This window comes from Budorcas taxicolor, chromosome Y (assembly GCF_023091745.1).
Source record: "Budorcas taxicolor isolate Tak-1 chromosome Y, Takin1.1, whole genome shotgun sequence".
Lineage (NCBI taxonomy): Eukaryota > Metazoa > Chordata > Mammalia > Artiodactyla > Bovidae > Budorcas > Budorcas taxicolor.
The window spans coordinates 7925786-7944507 of NC_068936.1; the positions used below are offsets into that span (position 1 = coordinate 7925786).

An 18722-nucleotide genomic window follows, 5' to 3' on the forward strand; every position below is an offset into this window, starting at 1 on the left:
TCAGAACGCTACTACTGACTCCCATCTCCCCTCCCCTTTCTGGAAAAGGAGTGTCTATGAAGGTTATCTATGCCTTACCCAACACTGTATGTTGGCTGTGAAAGTGAGCAGATTAACTCATCTCTTTTGTTCACAGATCCTCAGGTCTAGAGGAACTACACTTGTATAATTTGAACTGATGTTTTGGAGACTTGACAGGCTCTTGGACTGCAAGGAGATCAAACTAGTCAATCCTAAAATAAATCTCTCCTGCATATTCATTGGAAGGACTGATGCTGAAGCAGAAGCTCTAAAACTTGGGCTATCTGATGCGAATAACGGTCTCATTGGAAAACACCATGATGCGGGAAAAAAATGAAGGTAGGAGAAGGGGACAGAAGAGGATGGAATTGTTGGATAGCATCATCGACTCAATGGACTTGAGTTTGAGCAAGCTCCTGGAGTTGATGGACAGGGAAGCCAACAGTGCTGCAGTCCATGGGGTCACAAAGAATATGACACAACTGAGCAACAGAACACTTGAGATACTGTACAAGTGGACACTGATCCATATCTGGACCTGACTTAGATGACAAGGTCCTGAACTTCACGTTAATGCTATAACGGATAAACTATTTAAAAGCATTGGCAGGAAAATGCATTTTGGACATACAAGCATGTAAACAATTTGTGGCCATGTGTGTACCACGTAGTTTTAAATTATGTCCACAGTTCCTTCCTTCTCCCCTTCATATGTGTGCTGGACTTAGTGGCTCACTTCTAATGTTAGAATATTGTAGAAATGAACAATGAAGCATCTGAGACTCGGTCATAAAAGGCACTGCAGCCTCCTTGCTCATCCTCTTGGATCACTCACTCTAGGAGCCAGCTTAGCCATATCTTGAGAACACTCAGGTAGCCCTATAGAGAGGCCTATAAACTGAGGCTTTCTCCCAACAGCCAGCAAGGAAACTGATTTCAACAGGTATGTGAGTAAGCCATCTTAGAAGGAAATCCACCAGCGCATGTCAAGGCTTCAGAGGATGGCAATCTCATGAGACACTGAGCCAGAACACTCAGCTGAATTACACCTGGATTCCCAACTTTCAGCAGCAGTATGAAAAAATATTGTTTTAAGCTGCTAGTTTTGGGTAATTGGTTATGCAGCAGTAGTTCATTAATGCACTGCCAACTTTGGGCAATGTCTTTATTCAGGGGTGCCTGTCCATCTAGTCCAATCTAATCCAGATTCTGCTACTTCAGTTTAGAAAACATACTCCACCCTTGATTTGACCACCCTCAGCATCAGAGCAAATATCATTTCACTCACCTGAATATCTTATCAGCCTTGCCTAGCCTCAGCAATGATCCTCTCAGTTGAGCCAGAATCCACCCTCACCCTTATAGTCCTCTTAATAAGTTTCCATCCACTGACACCCATTCTGTTATTGTTGTCCATTGCTTTTCAGTCTCCCAGTCTCTCTTTGAAATCCCATGGACCCACCCTGTTCTTTAGCTATAAATCCCAGCTGCATCCCTGCTGGAGTCAGACATAAGCTCAAGCTCTCTCCCATATTATAATAGCCCACTGTAGTACTCTTACCTTGAATAAAGTTTTTGTTACCACCTTTCATAAGTGTTATGAATATTTTTTTAACATTTCCAAGTTCTGTTAGTAAGGATTATTCTCAAAGGAATACAGGTTTTATACCTTTACTCTTTATACTACATTCATTAGGGGGAACAAATTTCTAGAATTAAAACATTTCATGTTTTTACCATACAAATAGAAAATATCTTTGAAAATACATTTACATATCTTAAAACATAGTAATCTGAAAAGGATGTGTACATAGACATGTCAGTGTATATACACACATACCCTCAGAGCTCCAAGGAAAACTTAATTCTCAGTAAACTATAAATGAAAACATTCAGCCTGAAAATAGTGAAATCTTTGGAATCAACTTGCCAAAAATCTTAGATAATGAAATTTTAATTAAAAAACATGTATACATAAAAATATTTGGGATTCTGACAAAATTGCTAAATAAAGATAGGTCAATCCCTAAACCACCTATGGAAAAAAAGAAAAAAGAAAGAAAAGAAATCCTCAGTATCATCTAATAACCTATAATGGAAAAGAACCTACAAAAGAATAGATTCGTATCTGCATAACTAAATCACTCTGATATACATCTGAAATTCAACATTGCAAATCAAATATATTTACAGAAAAAAAAATTGTAAAGAAAGCTTCTAAAATACAAAGTTATAAAGAAAAAAAAATCCTAAAGAATGCAGAAAGTATATATGAATTGAAACACAAATAGAAAACAACAAAAATAAAACGTGTTGGGATAATAAAACAAGAGCTGCTTCTTGGAAAAAGAAAATCAGAAACATCATACAACTGTGGCTAATCTAATAAGGGGACAAGGAGGTTAATTCCAATACTAGAAATGAGAAACGAAATGGGATTCTGAGAGGATAATATTCAACTCTGAGTGGAATTACTTTTGTTTCAGGAAAGGTCCAATCAAGCAAAAACCTGGGGAAAGAAAAGGAAGGAAAGAAAGAGGAAGAGAGATAAGGGAAGAAAGAAAGAAAAAGAAAGGAAAGGAGAAAGAAAGAAAAGTAAATGTCTCAACAAATGTTGTAAACTATCCAATAAAACAAATCTCTTCAAGATCTAAAAAAAAGAAACAGAAATTTGTTAAGCCAAATACTCATTGCTTTTCATGGTACTCAGAACAAGAAAACCCATTTACACATCACTGTTTAGAAGTTTAGAACTGGCCAACACAATACGATTATTTAAAAAAATAAAAATACGCCATGTTATTTGTAAAGACAGACAGCAGAAATAATTTTTTAAAAATTATTTCTACAAATACTAATTTTACTTACAATGTTTGGCAACATTAATAAAATAATAAATTTTTCCTGAAAGAACAAGCAAAGCAGACAAGGAAATTCACAAAGGGCAGTAACAAAATAGTAATCTTGACAGATCTTCAATATATTTGTAAAGAAAACAAAGTGTCATTGTGTGAACAAAATATAGAGGTATCAATAGAAAAACAGAGGAAGCTCCTGAAAGAACTCAACTCACTATTAACTATCTTTTATTTGCAGGCACAGAAACTGACTCGTTAATTCTAAGAAGCAAAGCCCTGATGTTATTATCTCTTCTTTTTTTTTTTTTTTTTTTGGTGAAAATTTAGGAAATTTAGCCTGGAGAGGGAAGAAGAGGATAGAGACTTCAAGTGCCTTTAAGGAGGAGGAGGAAAGAGAGGGGGTTGGAGATTTGATTGTGTTATTTGAACAGCATTGGTGAAGCTCAAACAAGGGAGGTAGCAAGCCATGCAGGCCTACAGGAAGAGCATTTCCAGAAGAACAGCACTTGCAGTCTTTGGATCTGGAAGAAATGGAATTTGATGGAGGAAAACCAAGGCCAGTGTTGTCAAAAAGAGTACATTAGTGGGGAAAATAGTAGAGTAGAAGAACAGAGGATGGAAGAGAGGAAGCAGTCAGGGACCATATTGCTGGAACCTTTTAATTTGGCAATAAATACAACTTGTACTCCTTAGGAGCATACTTCACAGCAACTAACAGTAACAGTGTTGATAATACTAAGCAACAATAAAAACACATAACTAAAACATTTAGTATTTTTACTATAGAAATTGAAGAAAGGAGAAAAGAATGCAATAGTTTGCATATTTATTTACACAGTTTTCACCTGAGACCAGAACACACACACACACTCTTTATACAACTAAAAGTGGTTTAAGCTGTCACTTAGCAAAGTGCTTTGGCCCAAGTAAACAAACTGGAAAGGCCTAGTAAAATATTCAAAGTGCAAATAAATGAATCAAGCTTTGAGTAAATAAGTACAAATTATTTGAATTTGAATTTACACTCAGGAAATTACCTAAAATGGAGACAATAGATTCACTACAGCTTAATCATCTGTAGTCCTTCCTCTTCAGTTCTGAGGGGGATGATAACCCCTTGATGATTATCATTTTCCAGTATTTTGTGAAAGCTTAGAGGACTTAAATAAATTGAGGAGAGGGGAGAGTGGGGAGAGACAAAGAGGAGGAGAAAGGAAGAGGAAACGGAGAGATTGCTCCTGGCAAACGTCTACAGACAGGATCCCAGCTTCCTTGAATGGTGCACAGAGATTGCTACGTATCTGTGCCAGAAGTGGAGAAGGGGTGACACACAACTCCAGGAGGAGACTCAACTCCAAGAACCTACGGAGGCAGCCAAGTGTGCTGATGTTCAGGAACCAATATTTAGAGGGCACCCAAAGGTCTGTGAAAGAGCCCTTGGAGACCACAAGAAAAAAAGGTTTCCACAAGTATAATCACAGACTAGATGGTTGGATAGATTAGAGGAAGAATAACTCTATGACCTGATAATTACTGAAATACATGAGACAATTCTTGCACATCAGACTGTGTCAAGAAAGACTGAAACTCAATTAGTTTGATACAATGGGAAATTACACATGCAAAGAATTAGCTGTTAACTGTACTACATTTGTGTCCAAGGCAAGATAATATACAAAACTGAAACCTTCACATGTTCAACTAGGGTAAGACACATGTAACTGGAAAAGGTAAGGAAAAGTTCTAAAAAGGGTTTAATCACCCTGGACTATTTTTATCCACTATATCCACTATTCTTGGACAACTCCATTGTAGCTTACGGGTAAGAGAACTCAATTTAGCCCAATTAAAAAACTGAACAGATTCCCTGTTCTTGATCCTTTTCAGTTAAAACTATGGGTCCAGCACAAATCAAAGTGGACTTCAAGGCTCTTTTTCCTTTGGGAATTTTAACTTGCTTTACTACTGTGTCTGACACAGATATGGCTACCTCATTGTGACTATAGGCCAGCCAAATGGGAAGGGGGACGGGATGAATCAAATTCCCCTTTTGATCACTCAACAGGAGGTCTACAGGCACCAGGTCTCATTCTATCATCTCTGCTTCTCCAACTGCAGTCAATGATACACAGGGCCTGCTTGATGCTTGCAAGGGTCTCTCACCAAACACAGGCATTTTAATGGTTGGCTTCCTTGAGATGTCCCTGGGCTAGGTAAAAACACTCTGAGACAGTGTTCCTTCTCCCTTGGCTCTATGCCTGGAGTGAATGTATGCCTCTTCCTCAGCTGGGACAAGAAGCCACAGCTCTTCACTGATTAAATCCCGTGTCTGGTGCAAACTCACATCGTAGCTTCTCCATCAACTTCTCCACTGCACGCTTTCAGAGCCAGGTTATCTTCGATCAGCCCAAGAGGCACTTCAGAGAGTGACATTCAAATCTGGCTATATAGTTGATACTGAGATCTTCAAGGCATGAAAACAGTTGAAAATTACATTGCTAAAACACTCTACGGATTATATGTATAGTAGAGCTTTCAAACTTACAAGTAACATGAAATACCAAAATAGGTTGTTACTTTTCCTTTCTCCACTTCTCTCATTCTCTCTCTCTCTCTCACACACACACACATTCTTTTTACACGTTAAGACAATTATATGAAAAACAGATAATAGATTTTTAAATAACATCTCAATATGCAGATCAAACAAAATTGTACTTCCTGTATTTAAAACAAAAACACATAAATTACCCATTGGTTTCCCTATATTTGATATTATTGAATAATGCTATAATTTGATTTTTTTGTTTGTTTTAAATGGTGTTTTTAACTTTGACTGAAATACTTGCTTCAGACTTACTGAAAGTAGAATTAATTTTTTTTCTTTTTTTGACCTCCTATTTTTAGATTTGGGGGGTGATGATTCAAAATCAGATGTGTTCACAGTAATGGATGCCACTTCCACCAATCCTGGTTGAAGGGGTTCCAGTGATACTTGAATAACAACTTTTGTTTCCAGAGATAATCCTTCTCGCTGCTTAGGCTTCTTAAACTTTTGATGACACTGGGTCTTGTGCTCCCTTTTCTCTTTGGAAGTTAAAAACTGTAGCCGACATTTGGAACATTGGTGAAAACTCTTTTCCCAGTGCCCTCTATGATGACGTCTGTATGCTGTTGCAGTTTTAAATATTTTGAGACAAAACGGGCAAAGTAAATTCTTAGTGTTACCATGGTATGCTCTGAAATGTGCATCCACATCTGCAAAAAATGATGATCTGTAACTGCAAACCTGGCATACATAGGGCATTTCACCAGGCTTATGATTGTCTTTCATGTGCTCTAAGAGAACCTGATCTGTCTCAAAGGACAACTCACAGATTTGACAGACTGTGGAGGGCTCCTGGGGAGTGTGGACACTTTCAATGTGACACTGCAGCTGGAAGGGAGTAGGAAACTGGCGGAGGCAGTGCTGGCAGGTGGTGTGGTTTTCCAGGTGTCACCTCTCTGCCTCTCAAGTTCCAAATGGTGCTTCATGTGATTCATAAACTTGACATTTTTTAGAACTTTCAAGCAGCTGAGGCATTTAAATGCTGTGTGGGTCTTCGGTTCTGGCTGCCCAATTCCTATGTGCTCTCCATAGTAGAAGTCACGAAGTAACACAATCAGATTTTCTTCTGTGTGATCAACAGTCTTGTTTGGACTTGCTAAACTTGGAAAATCAGTTTTTGTCAGTCCATTTTCCCCTAAAGGTCTTACAGGCTTGCAATGCACATTGTGCTTTGGAAAAGGTGTTGGACAAGGTTCTCCATTCTGAACATGGCTTAGTGAGGTATGGACACAGTCTGGTGTGCTTTGCTGAGTGGTCACTGTATGAAAAATACCTGAAGGGGAAAAAACTAAAGAATGTTCCCCTATAATGCCATCACTGAGCTTAGGCCTTTTGGGATTTCTGCTATTTGTTTCACAAGTGGAAAGTCGCTTTGATACATGAGGACTTTTATTCATATCTCCTGCAGAAACCGCTGTTTTTACTGGATGCTGCAATGAATTTGTGAAGGTAATCAAAGAAGAACATAACTCCTTTGAAAAGCTATTAGGCACTATTTGTGGCGAAATATTTTTATAATCAGCTTGAGACAAAGGTTAAATAATAATAGGACTATCTGTTGATCTTGATTCAGAGTCAGAAACTGGCAAGACAGTCTTTGCTTCTGATGTAGGAGTCACATGACTAACAGGCTGTAATTTGTGAGCGTTACCTTTCCTGAAGTGACCATACCTTTTTCTCCTTGAACAAGAACCTGGGGTAACTCTGTTCAGTATGTTTGAAACGACTGGTTTTGAAGTTGAGGTCATCCCAACAAAGATCACATCAGCATCTTCATTTACATGTTCCACTCCAACCAAGATCAGTTCATCATCATCATCATCTACTTGTTTGGTTTCTCCCTCGCTTTTCCTTAGTTCTGGCTCTTCTTCTACTTCACGTAACATACATGGTAGTTGCATATTTTTAATACTTTTTTATTCTTAGAGGGTGAGGCCACAAGTCCCAGTGCTTCCTTTTTACAAACTTCCACCTAAGTATAAACATACTACATATTAGTTTAGTACAGAAAAATGTGCTCTTTATCTCCAAAACTCTAGCATAGTTATAAACACCCTTATCTTACAGACAAAGACACTGAGTGTCAACGAGACTCAATGACAGCTGAAAAACCTATGACTACAAGTCTACATGGCTCTAGAATCATAGATTTATCCCAAGTTCACTTTAACCTCTTCTATTTAAAAAAAAATAAAGAAAAAATAATCCCCAACACTACTGATCATTATGTGAAATCACATGTAAAGGACGAGTATTTTTACAAAAGCACTGTTGTACAGTGTTTAGAAACATGGACTTCGGAGTCAAAGAAGATTAAGTTGGAATTCTAAGTTAACCACACACCAGTTGCATCTTCTTGGGCAAATTTATAACTTTTAAATGCGTTTCTGTATCTTAAAGACAAACATGCTTATTTCTTAGACTTAAGGTTAGCAGCTCTTTTGAAAAGGCATCAGCTATTCAATGACATCTTGTTTTGTAGTAAAATTGGAAGAAAATGCATCTTAAATGCACATTACTACTGATTCACAAACTCTAATTTCATAAATGTTAACAAAGAAAATAGGTAGCAAATTCAAAGTATAATCTATCTATACCTAGTTAAGAAACAGCATAATTCAATGTCAAGCGCTTAACACAGGCCTAGGAAATTGAGAATGAACTCTCCTGATAATCTCACCCCAATTCCACACTGACATATCCTAAATTTCTCCCTCTAATCCTGGCTAAACTTAAATCCAACAATGCTTCATCCTTTACGCCCCAACAATGCTTCATCTTTATGCCACAGGTCTCTTCCCACATAGCAGGCAAAGTGATGCCAGTATTTCTCTCATACCAACATCAGACAGAGACATCACACACACATACACACACACACACACACACACACACACACACACACACGATATCTCTTATGAATACAGGTGAAAGAGTCCTCAACAAAATACTGGAAAACAAAATCTAACAGCATATAAAAAAGATTGTATACCATGATCACATGGGATTTATGGAGGTACGAAAAGTTGGCTCATCATATGAAAGTCAGTCAACATTATGCCATTTTAAAACAATAAAACAAGTAACACATCTGCCTGCAGAAAAAACATTTCCCTGAATCCAGCATCTGTTCATAACAGGGGTTAAAAAACACAATAACTAAGAACAGAAGAGAACTTTCTCAATCAAAGGGCACCTGTAAAAGAGCAACAGCTAACATCATAGTTAATAATGAAAAACTGAAAGTGTTCCCTCTAAGACTGGGAACAACACAAGGAAGTCTATTACACACTTTGGCTCAACATTATACTGGCAGTTCTATAACCAGAGTAATCAGGAAACAAAAAGGAATTGTTGCTGTTGTTTTAAAAAAAAAAAAAAAAAAAACAGCCTTCAGAATGGAAAGGAAAAAGTCAAACTATATTGGAGATAACATACTTTTGTATATAGAAAATCTTGAAAAAAACACAACTATTAGAATTAATATAAAACTTGCAGAATACAAGACAAATATTTTAAAAGTCAATCACATTTTGTTACAGTAGCAACATATGTTGTTAAGTAAATACTTGAATCTATACTAGCATTAAAAAGAATACTTAGGAAGTCAGAAAGAGAAAGAAAATATATTCTTTTTAATGGCTGAGTAATACTCCATTGATTATATGTACCACAGCTTTCTGATCCATTTATCTGTTGATGGACATCTAGGTTGTTTCCATGTCCTGGCTATTATAAACAGTGCTGCGATGAACACTGGGGTACATGTGTCTCTTTCAATTCTGGTTTCCTCAGTGTGTATGCCCAGCAGTGGGATTCCTGGGTCCTACGGCAGTTCTATTTGCAATTTTTTAAGGAATTTCCACACTGTTCTCCATAGTGGCTAGATTTTAAAATGGTGCAACTGCTACAGAAAAGGCACCTCGAAAAATTAAAAATAGAACTGACACATGATTCAGCAATTCCACTTCAGGATATAAATTCAAAACAAGTTAACATGGGGTCTCGAGATATTTGCACAGCCGTGCTCACAGCAGCATGAATCACAACAACTAAGAGGTGGAAGCATCTAAATGTCCATCAAATGTGATATATACATACAATGAAATATTATTTAGCCATATAAAGAAATTCTGTCACATGGTACAACATGCATGATCATTTCAGACATCAAGCCAAATGAAATAAGCCAGTCATACAAAAAGACAAATACTGTAAGTCTCTACTTGTATGAAATAGCTAACATAGTCAAGCAATAGAAAGGAAACAAAAAAGAACGATGGAGTCCATGGTCTAGGCAAACAGGGAAGAAAAGAGTTGTTGTTGTTTAATGGGACAGGTGATGGGTACAGAGTTTCAATTTTGCAAGATGTAAAGGTGTAGAGATCTGTTTCATAACAATGTGATAAGCAATTCCCTAGTAATTCAGAGGTTAGGACTCCACAGTTTCCTATCAGGGGCCGGCCTGGGTATGATCCTCAACCAGGGAACTGTCATTCAAGCTGCACAGCAATGCTAAAACAATGACAATGACAACAAAACAACACTGTGACTATGTGTGTGTGTATGTGTTATTCACTCAGTTGTGCCCAACTTTTGCGTCCCCATGGACTAAAGCTCACCAGGCTCCCTTCTCCATGGGATTCTCCAGGCAAGAATACTGGAGTGGGTTTCCATTTCTTTCTCCAAAAGGCTGATGAAAGTTTGTGAAATAGTTAGCATGGAAAAATGGTTTAAATGGTAAAAATTTAAATTAGATGTTTTCTACAACAATTAAAAAAAAAAAAAAAACTCCAGCATTTAACAACCAGGAAAAGAATTTGAATAGACATTTCTGACTCTTTGCAACCCCATGGACTGTAGCCTATCAGGCTCCTCCGTTCATGGGATTTTCCAGGCAAGAGTGCTGGAGTGGATTACCATTTCCTTCTCAAGGGGATCTTCCCAACCCAGGAATTGGTCCCAGGTCTCCTACATTGCAGGCAGACACTTTCCCTTCTGAGCCACCAGGGAAGCCCCTAGCAAAATGTAAATCAGTCTCACTGAGATACTACTTCACACCCATACTACTTCACACCCAATCAAAATGATGAATAATAACAAGTGCTGCAGAGGATGTGGAGAAAAGGAATCTTCAGATATTGTTGAGGTAATTGCTGTAAAATGGTACAACCACTATTGGAAAAGTGGTTTGTCCGCACCTCAAAAATTAAATATAGAGTAGCCATATGATGCAGCAATTTCCCTCTTTTGTATATATCCATAAACACTGAAAATGTTCAGTCCATGCAAAATCAGTGTTCACAGCAACATTACTCACAATAGGCACAAAGTACACCATCCAAGTATTATCCATTAGTTGACGAATGGATAAACAAACTGTCGTATATGCTCAAAATGGACTGCATGGAAGCCATTTACCATATTCATATACCATATTCAGCCATAAAAATAAAACAAAAACATTCACTGCTATACAGCCATGAAATGGATGAATCTTAAAAGTACACAAACTAAGGGACTTTCTTGGATATCCAGTGTTAAAGACTCTCCACAGGTTCCATCCCTGGGCTGGGAACTAAGATCCCACATGCCACATAGCTAAATAAGTAAATATTTAAATAGAAAATATGACATCTGAATAAAGCTAGACACAAAGGTCACACATTTTATGTGGGAGAACTGTAGGTGGAAGAGAAGCAAGAAAGAGAAGCACTCTGTAATCCAAGTGAAACATTTTTTTCAGGGAGGAGGAAACGAACTACTCTGATAAAGGCTGCCAATAAATTAAATAAAATAACAACTAAAAATTGACCACTGAGTTAAACATTTAAAATTCACTTGTGGCCTTGACAAGAGTGGCTTTAAAGGAAAATGAGAGAACTGGAGATAACAAAGTCTAGGAACAACTCTGCAGAAGTATATAATAAGCAAATATGAAATAAAAGCAGCAGAAGCAGGATGTGTCACCAAAAGATGGATTTTTAACGACAGGTCACATTATTGTCAGTCTGTTTGCTGATGGGAACCATCCAGAGAAACAGAAAACTTAATCCAGGACAAAGAGGAGACTTGCTAGAATATCAAGAAATGAGTAGGTCTAGAACTGAGTAGATCAAGAATTGAGTAGATCAAGCCGGAGAGCACACAAGCTGGAGAAGGCAATGGAAACCCATACCAGTACTCTTGCCTGGAAAATCCCACGGACGGAGGAGCCCGGTAGGCTGCAGTCCATGGGGTTTCAAAGAGTCGGACACGAGTGAGCGACTTCAATTTCACTTTTCACTCTCATGCATTGGAAAAGGAAATGGCAACCCACTCCAGTGTTCTGCCTGGAGAATCCCAGGAATGGGGGAGCCTTGTGGGCTGCTGTCCATGAGATTGCAGAGTCAGCAGCAGCAGCAGCAGCACACAAGAAGAGTACACAAGCCAAATAATTTGCTCACAGTAACAGAACTGAGATCATATGAAAAAAAAAAAGGCTGGCATGGTGGATTTTGGGTATGGTAACAAGCCTTCAAGTGAATCGAATCTCCTGATATTCCCACCCCTGTGTTGTTCTCTCTCAATATATCACAGGGTTGACCTGTGAGACTGAGCAAATACACAAGTGAAAACGTGTAACATCTGAAAAAAGACTCTGCACTTTATCATGGGTGCAAGTGCTTTCCTGAATCACTCATTCTGAGAAAAGACAGCAGCCTCCACAAAAGAAGCCCCTTGGAGAGGCCCACAGAAGGAGGAACTGAGGCTTCATGAGTACAGCCATGTGAGAGAGCTTAGATTCAACAAGCTGTCTTCAGAGGTTGCCAAGCCAGGCAAAAGCTTGACTACTATCTCAGGAGGGATCCTAGGCCAAGAGATAACAAGTGTTAAGTTCTTTCAAACTATTCAATTTTGAGATCATATGTACAACACAAACATTTTAAGTTATAATACCATTCACATCATACTTATACACAGAAGAGTTTTCCTATAAATATAGCAAAAATTAAAGAAAATAACACACAAAACAAACCAAAGCACCTAAATACAGGAGTTGCCTGGCAGTCCAGTGGTTTGGTTAGGACTCAACCCTCTCACTGCCAGGATCCTGTGTTCGATCCCTGGTTGGGGAACTAATATCCTATGAAGCCACATGTTGTGACCAAAACAAATCATGCTGTGAAGTTCAAAGCTGTACCAGCAAAATAAGTATACAACACAGCTGTAGGCACACGATGCTGGGCATATAGCTGTAGGAAACGCCGCGGGAAGGAGCCACCCCTATGACCGTTGAACAGGGCCTTTTATTGGGCGATCACTCTCGGGCAGAACTCCCAGGGGCGGGTAAGCAGGGAAGCGAGAGGGGGTCTGTGAAGCAAAGGGAGTCAGCGGGGGAATCTGCAGAGTCTGTGGGGGAAAGGGAAGCTGCGAGGTGTGAGGGGTGGGGAAGGGGTTTTATAGCCCAGGCTGCCTCCCATATAAGGAAGAAAACACGGGCTCAGCGGTGATTAGTGTCCAAGGACTCCGTGTCAGCTCCTGATTGGACGGCGAGGGCTTCGTGTCAGGTCCTGATTGGTCGGCTTGGTTGCCGGTCCATCTCCGGGGTGTGTCTGCAGCGCCCTCTGCTGGGGCATGTCCCGACATCCCTGGGCATGCCCTGGCCTTGCCCGACCTTTCATCCTGACCTCGCCCTGACCTTTCATCCTGGCCTTTTTGATATAGGACAAGGGGCGCCGACTCTCTCTGGCTACTTCCTGCTGAAAGGGGGCGACGAGGGGTAGGGTACGGACGGGATAGGGTAGGGTACAGTCGGGATGACGGGGGTGTCTGCTGTTAATCTTGCCACGGAGTGCTTGTTGGAAGCCCTTGGTACTGTTGTCGCAGCACCATCAGCTGGACCGTGTCAAGCCTCTGTTTGATAAAGGCCGAAAGCTTGTTCAGGATACAGGGCCCAAAAGTCAGGAGCAGTAGGAGAATGATGATCGGTCCCACTAGGGAGGACAGCAAAGTTGTCAGCCAAGGGGAACTCTGGAACCAGGGCTCGAACCAGCCCTGCTGAGCTTCCCTCTCTCTCCTCCTGCGTTCTAATCCCTCTCTTACTTTAGCCATGGACTCACAACCACCCCAGTATGATCAGCGTAGAAACAGCATTCTTCTCTGAGGGCTGCACAGAGGCCCCCCTGCTGCAAAAAGACCAGGTCTAGTCCTCTATGATTTTGTAATACCACTTCGGAAAGGGAAGTCAGGGATTTCTCTAGGGCCGTCATGGACTTTTCTATGCGGGTGATGTCTTCATCAATTGCGGCCCTCAGGGTGATGAAGCCCTGATGTTGTGTGGTCAGGGAAGCAATGCCCGTGCCTGTCCCAGCTGCTCCCAGGGCGAACAGAGTTGCCAGGGTAATAGCTGTAATAGGCTCCCTCTTATGTCTAGGAGCTGGGGTGTTTTGGTCCCAAAAGTTGTAGAGGACCTTTTCTGGATGGTATGTAATCTTGGGCACTACCGTTACCATGACACAGAATTCCCTGCTCTGGTTGAAGACAGCCAAGTGGAGACAGGGTGTTAGCCCAGTCTGTGAGCACACCCACCATCCCCCAGTGTCAGGTATGACGTAGGTCTTATTGGCGAAGTTGGTATCATTGCCAGTCTGGGTGCACAAGTTTTGTTTATCCGTAGGGACTGTGCCTAAGCAGGTCCCCGAACCCCATACTTCTTTCATGGTAAGGCCCACCTTGCGGTCTCCCCAAGAGCACTGCGGTGGGTTGGACAGAATGGAGAAGTTGTAGGTAGCATTTAAGCCCATGGCCTCGTAGTAAGGTGGATGTAGGGTGTAGCAGAGCCAGCAGGATTGGGTCACGTTAGGACTGGAGTGGTTGAGGGCCTTGTAAGTCTCCTTGACCAAGACCCACAGGGGTTCCTGGGTCTCTGGTGGGTCAGTCTGGGTCAGCTGAATGGAGGGTGTGAGGGTAGGTGAGGTCACAACATTTGTGGCATTTGTCCCCCGTGGTGAGGGGCAGGAAGGTGCAATAACCTGGTTGGGACCCACAGAATGGGCCTGAACAGGTTCTATTATCTGACTAACAACCAGAATTCCCCCTGGCTTTGCTTCAAACCACTCAGCATAGAGTTGGAAGCCCCATGATAGCCCAGACACCCAAGACCTCTCCAGTTTAGCCGCTTCCTGGTTGAACATTACTTTCACCTGAGCAATCCCGCGATAGGGTCGAAGAACGAGAAATTGGCTAGGTCCCGGTTCCCGACCTCCCATCTCCATCTCCCATCATTGGAGGTGACACAGCTCCAGGACCAACAGAAATAGTGTTGCAGCCCTCCACAAATCTCCCAATTATGTGTCTTTAGGTGTCCGGGACATGCCCAGAACCCAAAGTTTCTGGTCCGGGTCACTGACCAAGAAGTCTTTATAAGGTCTTTGAGGTTGAAATACAGATCTGGCCACCACGTACTAGGGGGGTGAATTCCAGTGGTCAAATTGAGTACCTCATGAGTCAGTCCATTCCGGAGCATCCAAGTGATCTGAAAGGACTGGTGGGGGTTTTGGTTGGTGTGTCCCCCTTCCTCCAGGGCCCCCAGTACCCCCAGAACAACCCAGAGTAGAGAGCCCCGCATTGTTCCGGGGTTGGGGTGAAAAGGGGTGCGGTGGATAACCAGCCTTGGGGGTCCCGTGAGGATGGAGCTGGTAACCAGGTCAGGGTGTCCCAAGGGAATAGCACCCCAGGAATAGGAAGCAGGTGGTCAGGTATGTGAGGGCTAGGGACAGTCAAAGAGTGGGGGACCAATCCTTCGGTTTCTCTCCATCTCTCTTTTCCTTCGATTCTGTCTCTCTTTTCTCCTTCTCTGCCTTGCTCTTTCCTTTCCCTTCTGTCACACTCTCTAATTCCTTTCTGTCTCTCGTCTCTCACTCTTTCAGTTTCAGTCTTTATCCTTCTTCCTTCCTTCCCTTCTCCGCCACTCTATCTCTCTTTCCTACTTTCTTTTGCCTTCTCTTCTTTTCGCTCTTTAATTCTTCTCTTTCCTTCTCTGACTTTCTTTTGTTTTCTTTCACTTCCTCTCTTCTCTTACTCTCTTCCCCCTTGTTCTTTCCTTCCCTTGTCTCCCTTCCTCTCTGTCCTACTCCTTCTGTCCTCTCTCTCGGTTGCTGTCCCTAATGTCTTCCCGGGGCCACCGCTGTCTCCGGGAGACCCGGGGGAGCTCGTCTAAGTCGGGTCAGGTGATACCAGGGCTCGTGTACTAGGAATTTGGCGGCTGTAGGAGTGGTGAGGATTACAGTATGGGGCCCCGTCCAGTGAGGCTGTAGTGGGCAGGGACTCAGGGTTTTGGGCAGTACCTGATCTCCTGGTGCTAGAGGCTGGGTGGGTCCTGCGTCATCTGTTGGTTGTGGCAGGACCCGGTCTGCATATTCCCTCAGCAAGGATCTTAGGAGGGAGAAGAGGGGGAGGTATCCCGCGAGTGGGGGAGCCTCTCCCTCGGGGAGGTGAGTCAGGAAAGAGGGCCTGCCGTAGTGCAGTTCAAAAGGGGTCAAACCTGTTTTGGAGTGTGGTGTGGTGCGAATGCGAGTGAGCGCCAGAGGAAGGAGGTCGACCCAAGACAGGCTTGCCTCAGAACTGCGGCTGTCTTGGTCAGATGTGTCTTGATGATGCTGTTCACCTGCTCTACCTTGCCTGACGATTGGGGCCGATAGGGGATGTGGAGATGCCAGCCGATACCTAGGGCTGCAGCCACCTGCTGAGAGATCTGTGAGATAAATGCAGGCCCATTGTCAGACTGGAGAGAGTTTGGCAACCCAAATCTGGGAATGAAATGGGCCGTCACAACCTCTGCCACTGCTGCTGCCATCTCCCGGGCAGTGGGGAAGGCCTCGACCCATCCTGAAAAGGTGTCCACCAAGACCAGCAGATAGCGGTAGGCTCGATGTCTGGGCATGTGGGCGAAGTGGGATGGTAAAAAGGCATCCCTGTGAAATGGGAGGTCTGAGGAGGTATGGAAGAAAGGAGGGTGTAGGGGTTAGGGACAAGTGGATGGGCAGGGATCACCGCCGCGTTGATCAGGCGGAGATCCTGCACTAGCCGGTAGTCTCCTGAAGCCTTCTGAACAGGGAGAATAGGCGTGTTACAGGGGGAGGTCGTGGGGATCAGGAGACCCTGTCCCATGAGACGGTCGATGATGGGCTTTAGCCATCTGAGGTTGCGAGTAGATAAAGGAAACTGGGACCGGGCTGGGAAACAGGTGGGATCCCTTAGCCAGATGAGGACCGGAGGGTGGTGCCGAGCCACCACCGGGACTCGGGTGTCCTGGACCTCAGGATTAACAGAAGGGGTTGGAGGGTCAACCAGTAGCATTAGAAAGGCCCCTGACATGGGAGCCAACCCTGGAGCTGGCTGAAGAGTGGCCTTCAGCTTAGCAAGTATATCTCTTCCTGACAGATGAGTAGGGCAGGAGGGAATGACCAAAATGGAGTGGGTAAATAGACAGGAATCTAATTGACAAGATAGTGGTTGGGTTTGGAGCGGACACGAGGGTTGGCCGTCAATGCCCATAACCGAAACCTGGGAAGGACGTAAAGTGCCTCCAAAAGAGGAAAGGACCAAATAGGTAGGAAATTGATGGACTTACCCGCTACCTGGAGCTTACCCTGGGCTTGGCTTGGGTTATTGGGGTCCCCGAGTCTGGGCTGCGTCAGTCACCGTTGAAGTTCAGCAGCTCCAAAGCCGAAGGAGGGCAGGAGGTCTCCGTGGGGCGCTCTGGTCCCTGGCCCCTAGAGGTCGAGGCCTGAGAGGCCTGGGGACAGTCACTAGCCCAGTGTCCTCGTCGTTTGCACAATGGGCACGGCTTGGAAGGTCGCAGATTGGGGCACATCCTGGCCCAGTGCCCTTCTTGGCCACACTCGAAGCAGGCCCCTGGAGGGGGGTTTTGGGGCCCCGAGCCCGCCGCCGGCCGCAGGGCTGCTACCAAGGCCTGGGTCTGCTGGTTTAGGAGGCTTGCATGAAATTCGGCCTTTTGCTTGAGCCTTGCCTTTCGGCTGGCCTCAGCGGTTTCCTCGCGGGCATGGTAGACCTTAAAAGCCATTTTTACCCGGTTTTGGATAGGGGTCTGAGGGCCGTCCTTGGCCTTGGCCAACTTTTTCCGGATATTGGGGGCAGACTGGGAAATAAGACGATTGGCCAAGGTGGCCGCCCCGATGGGGGACTCAGGTGACAGCCTGGTGTATTGGACGAGGGCCTCGGTCAGCCGATTAAGGAACATGGCTGGGTTTAGGAGTGATGGGATGTATGCTCTACGGTGCAGTCTCAGTGACAGCAATGCACTTGTTCTAAAGCTTGTTAATAGTCTCAATAGTAGCAGAAAGGGTGATCCAGATTGGAAACTAAGTAGTTCTGGCGAGTGTCCTCTACATGGAGGCCTCAGTATTGACAAGCGCATATTCCAGAGGGCAAGCTCAGTGTTTGTAGCATGTGTGGTTTGACATAAGAGAAGGAAATGGCAACCCACCCCAATATTCTTGCCTGGAGAATCCCGTGGACAGAGGGGTGTCGTGGTCTACTGTCCATAGGTTCTCACGGAGTCGGATAAGACTAAAGCGACTTAGCATGCATGCATGCATTGGAGAAGGAAGTGGTAACACACTCCAGTATTCTTGCCCCGAGAATCCCAGGGATAGGGGAGCCTGGTGGGCTGCTATCTATGCGGTCACACAGAGTTGGCCACGACTGAAGTGACTTAGCAGCAGCAGCAGCAGCAGTTTCAAATCAGGGGTCAGTAATTGTGAAAAGCTTCTTGCATTTTCAGTCGTTACCACATGCCAGGTCCAGAGTGCAGATGCACTTCGTTGTGATATTTATGCTCTAGAGTGGTAATGTATGTTCCAGAGTGCAAGCTAATTAGTGCACCTGTGCTAATTCAATTCTTAGTAAAAGCAGAATGGAAACTCGTGATTTCAACCTCAGTAGTTGCTGCATGCAGAATCAGAAGTAGTGGTGCATACACTCATGAGTGCCAGATCATGAACTGCAGGATAATTGCCACCAAGTGGGGCACAACAGTGGTAAGAAGCATACTTCAGAGTGCAAACTAAGTAGCTGCTGGATGCATACTACAGAGGGGGAGCCCAGTAGCTTCACTGAGTGCATGCTTCACACTATGAGCTAAACAGTACTTGATGGTGTTATATTGACAGTATGCCTACTTTAGAGCACTTACTTAGTAGTGACAGAATGCATACTCTGAAAATAAACTC

At 43.2% G+C, this 18722-nt stretch overlaps 1 protein-coding gene across 1 annotated transcript; it reads right to left on the bottom strand.

Annotated features, from left to right (window-relative positions):
• Window positions 1-5769: 5769 nt before the first annotated feature.
• On the bottom strand, window positions 5770-7388 carry LOC128071025 (zinc finger protein 280B-like; the record flags this gene model as incomplete). Its single annotated transcript, XM_052664020.1, is given in 2 exon segments — window positions 5770-6365; window positions 6368-7388. Coding segments are annotated over 2 exon segments (1617 nt in total), but the record flags the coding sequence as incomplete, so codon positions are not given.
• Between the last annotated feature and the right edge of the window lie 11334 nt (window positions 7389-18722).